This window comes from Nanorana parkeri, unplaced genomic scaffold (assembly GCF_000935625.1).
Source record: "Nanorana parkeri isolate BGI_ZX_2015 unplaced genomic scaffold, ASM93562v1 scaffold578, whole genome shotgun sequence".
NCBI classification, from domain to species: domain Eukaryota; kingdom Metazoa; phylum Chordata; class Amphibia; order Anura; family Dicroglossidae; genus Nanorana; species Nanorana parkeri.
In genome coordinates this window covers 473,698-480,614 of record NW_017306846.1, presented here as the reverse complement: position 1 = coordinate 480,614, position 6,917 = coordinate 473,698, and the positions used below count along the sequence as shown (strand labels likewise).

The 6,917-nt window shown below is 43.9% G+C and overlaps 1 protein-coding gene across 2 annotated transcripts in view; it reads left to right on the top strand.

Moving 5' to 3' along the window:
- PDHB (pyruvate dehydrogenase (lipoamide) beta) overlaps window positions 1-6,917 on the top strand; it is a 13,137-nt gene that overhangs the window by 255 nt on the left and 5,965 nt on the right. Inside the window, exons 3-7 of one of the 2 annotated variants that reach the window (XM_018562468.1) lie at window positions 1,828-1,937; window positions 3,308-3,370; window positions 3,929-3,964; window positions 4,044-4,329; window positions 4,416-4,526. In XM_018562468.1, the coding sequence (XP_018417970.1) occupies window positions 1,828-1,937; window positions 3,308-3,370; window positions 3,929-3,964; window positions 4,044-4,329; window positions 4,416-4,526 (606 nt within the window). The remainder of the gene's footprint in view (window positions 1-1,827; window positions 1,938-3,307; window positions 3,371-3,928; window positions 3,965-4,043; window positions 4,330-4,415; window positions 4,527-6,917) is intronic. The other variant, XM_018562467.1, reaches the window with a different exon arrangement.

The following is a 6,917-nucleotide window of genomic DNA, read 5'->3' as shown; positions in this document are numbered from 1 at the left end:
AAATGACCCTGCCATAGTCACCAGCTAGGACACAGAATATGTCTTGTCCTTGACAATATGCCAAAATGACACAGTCTCTGGCTGGATGGGACATTGTGGGTGTTTGACATTATTAGAGACAGTAGAAAATGTTTTTAATTAGAATCCTCATATGTGATAAGAAACCTGACCCTGTGTACATAGGCATCCATTACATATTCAACCACACCAAGTAATAATCGTTAGCTGCAGCTCTAATGTGAAGGTTCAGTGGTTAGGTTGAGGCAGGATAGGCTTCCCTGAAGAGATGAGTCCTAAAGGCATTCAAGGTGGGAGATAGACGGACAGTTTGGGCTAAGGAGTTCCAGAGGATGGGAGAGACTCTAGAGAAGTCCTGGAGGCGAAATCCTTACCACGCTGTGATTGGTTTATTTGCAGAATGGGGGTATTTATAAAGCTGTGGTGTGCTCCTACCGCTGCTATAAAAAACAAAAGGGAAAAAAAACCTATTTATTTACAATTTAACCGTGTATGAAATCCAGGAAGTAAAGGGAGAGATGATCCTTCCTGAAAATGGATGCTGGCAGAAGATCACTGAGCATACTCATGCCATTGCCAAATGTATTCAAAGAATCAGCGGCCTCCACTTGTCTTGACTTCAGTAGATCTATAGAGGAGCCTGCATTATATTCTCCACATTCCTGGTGGAGGTGGGGCTTCCCAGTCATATGATCTCTGTGATTGGCTGTCACGCTGATCATGTGATTTGAGTCTGTCCTCCTCACTGCTGATTGTAAACAGTGGCCGGCAGCTGTCAGTGAGAACACGGTCACAGTGCTGGGGGTGCTGAGTGAGCGCGCTGGCTGTACGCATGCACAGCCTCATATCCCTCCACTCTGCTGCCACATATATGTGTATGGCTGACAGCAACAGGTTAAAAAAAATGCTGTGAGGAGAGCCTGGTTAGTCATGTGACCGGCCTCAACTCTAGAATTTGAATGACGAGTGTGTGTTATTAAACAGATTTTTTTTTTTCACGTTTAAATGGTCTGCTGGTGACGTTTTTGGACTCTCTGCGGCCTCTACTCCAATCGCAGAGTGCTCTATGCTGTGTCATGCAGAGAGTTCATTGAGAAACAATGCAGACTCATCACCGCAGCCTGTATTTTAGGAATGGGCTTTAACATGCTGGCTGCGGTGCTGTTCACCTTTGCGGTATGTACCAGAGCGGGATTTCCACTCTCTTCTAAACAAGAATATACTTTTTACGTGTCTTAAAGCAGAACTCCGGGCAGATTTATTCTTAACCCTTGCGGTGGGGCTACCCCCCCCCTCCTGCACTGCAAGAGTTAAGTGCTCGTTTTGTGTAGGAGGCTAAAGTAACAGAGATACTGTTACCTCAATCCTGTCTGGCTGCTAGACTGGTCCCTGCAACTTCTCTCCCCCTCTATTCTAGAGGTCTAAAGCTGGCCATTCACCTTACAACACTCACACGACTTTCGTTGTGTGAGGGTTGTAAGTGCTGGGGTAGCCCTACTGCAAGGATTACATTTTGTTTCTGCTCTTCTTTCATCTCTATCATGCTTTAGTAAAAAGTAAAAAAATCTACGTTTGGTCCAGTGTTCATAAATCGGTCCCTCTGATACACAAGCAGCCATATCAGGTTTAATAGGGTATGTCAGTAATATAGCATTGAGCACATTGGCAGTTTTCAGCCACTTTGTGGTCTGGAGCTCTTATTTTAGATGTTTGTGAATGTTTCTTCACGTCTTCAGAAATCTTTTGCTAGAAGTTTTTTTTCCCTTTTGCTTTGTAAGGAATTCTTTGAATAAAATGATGATGTGTTTTAGATCACTGTTCGGGATGCTTTGAACCAGGCTATGGACGAGGAGCTGGAGAGAGACGAGAAGGTGTTCTTGCTGGGAGAGGAAGTTGCCCAATACGATGGAGCTTATAAGGTAGAGTACATGTGTGGATATTCTAGTGGCCGGATAACGATGGAAGCAGACATTAATGAAGGCTGAAAAGATATAATCTATCAACCCGCTCCCATGATCACACATCTCCCAAATATACTATGATTCTTTATAGATCTATTGTGGCCGCACTCCTACAGATTATTTCCCCATGATACAAAATACATGAACAATCCTCCAAGGTGAAGCAGTCTCATATTGGTAGGATAAGGAGTTGGGAACTCTGTTACAGAGAACGCCCTGTTAGATTCTGAGAGAGATAAAACACGGCTGGTGTGTGACACTGTGCGGCAGAATTGACCCAAATGTGATATATCGAGTTTGATCTTTTTAAATCTTTCTCCGTGGATTATAACAGTGCTGCTCATTTTATTAGTGTGGAAGCTGTGCCCATTAAAGTCAAACAAAGGGCAAAAGACTAGTCATCAGTATTGTCTGTAGGCTGCCTAGAGGTGATCATCTCCCCATTAGTGGCTTACTAACAGGGTTATTCACAGAAGGGTGAAGAGTTTGGAGAAGGCAGGAGAACTGAACAATCTAGGACAACATGGCTGAGCTGGAAAGTGAGCTGAATTGGAGATATTTTCAAATCGGCTATGTTGGCCTAGAATCACTTCTCCTGCCTTCTCCAAACTCTTCACCCTTTTGTGCATAACCCTGTAAGTCTTGTTTTGCAACGTTTCTGTGTGGAGGCAGCCATCTTGGCAGAGCTTTGCTTCCTTATAGCAGATCTGCCCCCCCCCTGGTGATTAGTGATTTGATGGCTGGTGGGGGAATATTCAAGATTCAGCGGGAGAGATGAAGGAAGTACAGATCCATAAAATAAATCAAGTAAAAGCAGGGGGAGCTTTGCATTGCAGGCCCTCGGGTACAGCTTCCTCTCCAGCAACAATGGGCAGCACACTAGTGACATCACCAAATCTCACTACAAATTCTGTAGCGCTAGCGGTGCCAGACACTGCCTTAGGTGATCCGACACTGCAGATATACAACTATAAGACTAGACATGAGATGTGCAATGCTATTTTTAAGCAGTAATTTAAGACATAAGGTAAATCTTTAACGAAGGGTTAACTCCTCATTTTTGCCTGGGGTCCAAAAAACACTATTTGTTTGGACCCTAGGCAAAAATGAGCAGTTAATTCTTGCAGTGCAGGTGTGGTCCCACTGCAAGGGTTAGTAAAATGTCTGATCGAAGTTCTTCTTTAAGGGCACAAGTAACATTTCTAGATGTTCCCCATCAGATAGCAAATCTTCTCTCCTTTTTTTTTTTCAGGTGTACCTTTAAATAAGGTTTTATAAAGTTTCTGTTTCAAAATGATGCGGTAACATTTTCTGCGTCTCTGCTTTAGGTCAGCAGGGGACTTTGGAAGAAGTATGGTGACAAACGCATTATGGATACTCCGATAACTGAGGTAATTCTTGTGTTTTAGAAAACAAAACTGGATAAAGCGTTGTGGATGCATTGTGTCTACAGGGGGTGTAGAAAATAATCGCCCCCTCCCCCTTTAAAATAATCACGTTTTGTTGCTTTGCAGCCTGAAATGAAGACAGACACAGCTTTTGTTTTTTCCAGCTGTATTTACTCAGTGCAACTTCTAAAATCCAAGTGAAAGATATATAACACCAACATATCAGAAAACATAAAACCCAGAAATGAGTTGGAAAAAGGATCACCCCTCCTAAAAGTGACTTGTTATTTATTTCGGAGCAGTGCTGCTAAAATCAACCATATAGCTAAAAAAAAAGCCCCTCCCCACACCCCCCATTTTATGATTTAGTTTACGACCGGCTCTTTCGATCAGCTGACTGAGGAATGCCGGCCCGAAGGGTTACGACGTCGGCATCCACTGTGCACATTTTGGCTTGTTCATCAAGAACCGGCCGAAATTCACATAGTGTACGGCCAGCTGAAGTCTCTTGTAGGTGAAGTGACCAATCATGTTTTAATGCTGACTTTTTGTTTTTGATAGATGGGATTTGCAGGTATTGCTGTCGGTGCTGCTATGGTAGGTGTCATTTACAGCTTACCGATCACCCTTTAGTTTGGCATAGACACCTGTTTATTAACTCTTTATGTTCCAACAGGCTGGATTGAGGCCAATCTGTGAGTTCATGACATTTAACTTCTCCATGCAAGCCATTGATCAAGTCATTAATTCTGCTGCTAAGACCTATTACATGTCAGCCGGACGCGTCACTGTCCCGATTGTTTTCCGTGGTCCCAACGGAGCGTCGGCTGGTGTGGCTGCCCAGCACTCTCAGTGCTTTGCCGCCTGGTACGGGCACTGTCCGGGGCTGAAGGTTGTGAGTCCCTGGAATGCTGAAGATGCTAAGGGTCTGCTGAAAGCTGCAATCCGGGATGATAATCCAGGTCAGCTGACTGACGGATTCAGACAAATACGAATGTTATCTACACTCATCTAATGAAGTCATGTAATCTGTTGTCTTTGTTTCCAGTGGTGTTTATGGAGAATGAATTGATGTACGGTGTCCCATTTGAACTCTCTGAGGAAGCTCAGTCTAAAGACTTTGTTGTTCCTATTGGTAAAGCAAAGATCGAACGGCCAGGTATGCACCTCTTATATCTGGATAATTTATGCTATTGCTGTCCTTGCTTCTGTCCATACCTCCTAAGGAAGTTGTTTAGTTGTTTAGTATCTACTATAGATTCACAAAGACTAAAGAACAAATTGAAGGTTTTCACCAAACTGACATCGCTTTCACATGAGAGTACTGGTGCTAAAGAAATAGAGCCTACATCAGGGGTACGTAAACATCAGCTCTCAAGTCCTCCTCTCTCTGCCGGCGTCCATCACCAAGATGGCCGCCAGCAGGTATCAGAATACGGGTGACGTCATGCGCGTGGTGACGTCACGCGCAGTGACGTCTCGGCGGGGTGACACTCGGTTACCGCTCCAGGTGTCACCCAGCCTCGGGACGCCCCTGGGTGCAACTACAAATCCCTTTAGGCATCGCAAGACTCTGACAGCCACAGGCATGGCTCCCAGGGGCAGATGCATGATGGGATTTGTAGTTTCACCACAGCTGAATAAAAATTCAATACATCTTTACATACTATGCTCACACAAAAACTTTAATACTAAAAAGGTTTAAAAAGTCTTAACTGCTGTAGGGCCTGCAAGTATACTGCTTTATCTAAAAAGTCAGTATAAAGCGGATAATATTGTACCTATGCACACACTATCCCCCTTGTAATGTAGATCATATGTCAAAATTGTCCGCAAACACCTTGAGGGCTATGTAGGATAGTCAGCCATGTGAAATAGTCCTCAGTAGGGATGCACCGATATCTATACTAGTATTGGTGCCGATACTGAGTATTTACCTCCAATACCGGAACTTCCAGTCAGAGGGAGATGTGCCGGGGGAACATGGAGCCGGCTTCCTTTCCAATCAGAAAGCCGGATGTTGTGTTTATGACCCGGCTTACTGATTGGCTAGGAAGCTGGCTTCACTTGTTGCTAGGCTTCCTGACGAGTCATGAGGTGCCGTCTGGCTTCCTGATTAGCCACAAAGCCAGGCAGCCTCGGCAAGTGAAGCCTTCTTTCGTTAGATTGCTTCACAGGCAATCAGGAAGCCGGGCGACTGGTCATGCTCTACCGGCCAACTTCCTGATATTCGGGCACCGGTACTCTGTATCGGCAAGTACCTTTAAAAAAAAAAAAAAAAAAAAAAAAAAAAAAATATTGGTACTCGTACTTTATACCGAAAAACCGGTATCTGTGCATCCCTAGTCCTCAAGTATTATAAATTCCTCCAATGGAATATATAGTCCTAGAGGACACAGGTCCATTGTCAAATTAATTCATAAAGGTAAAGATGGTTGTTCAAAAGTGTCTTGTGCATCAGGGATCATAATCATATATCAGTGCCCACAAGGTAGTATATGCTGCACCCGCAGCCATGTCCAAATACCAGTGTACAGAGTTATTATCCTGTTGGCAGAAGGGGAAGTGTCCCCTTATTTGTTTATATGTAGGGTCTATTTCTTTACCCTCAGTACTTCTCGGGTGATAGCAATGTCCTTCAATGTACTGATTCATAAAACCTTTTCTTAGCAGTAGGGTTATAATCTTTCATATGAAGGACACAGGGAACCTTTTGTCACTTATACAAGAATAAGTCTTTAATGCCGACTGTATTCATATATCTGGCGCTGTGTTGTGCTGGGGGCACACTTAATCGGCACCCCCAACACTGACCACGCTGTCGTCTAGCAATGATTGGGATCAAGTAGGACAGGCTCTTGATCACCGTGACAGTCAATCACTGTTGTCATATAATTGGGAAGTCCAGGTAATGTGTCCAATGTTAAGGGTCGGTCCTGCAGTCAGGAAGCTATGAAATATGATGGCAGACCTGTCACTCTGAACATGGTGCATGTGAACGGAATGGGGATATCTGTAAAAAAAAATGTCAAGACAACTGGACTTGCTGTGTTTTTCTTAGACGTTTCACTGGACATCCGACCGGCTTTCTCAATTCAGAATTCAATTCAAAAATTATCTGGGAATAAATATGGTGAATGTTGCTCCAATCCACATAATCTGTTAGTTACCAACAGGTGTTGATTGCATTTGCATAATTGGAGCTAGGCGGTGTTATTAACCTGTCCAGAGAGGGGTGTTAAACAGCATTGTATGCGGCATACAATAGATCCCCCCCTCCCCCCCTCTATTCAAGCTTGGCTTCTCCATTTTTACATAAATGGCCTCTATGGGGATAAACAGCGCTGTAATCTGTCAAACTATTGACACTTTTTGATGCCTAGAGTGTCAGAGCCTCAGACTACTTTGCTCGCTCCCACTGGCCCTTACATCATCAATTTCTTACTCCTGCTATTAGAAACCTCTCACAAAATCAAAAGTGAAAGCTGCTGGATGGTAACCCAGCGGCCAGTGTGTACTCGTTGTGTACGCATTCACTTTCAATCTTGGA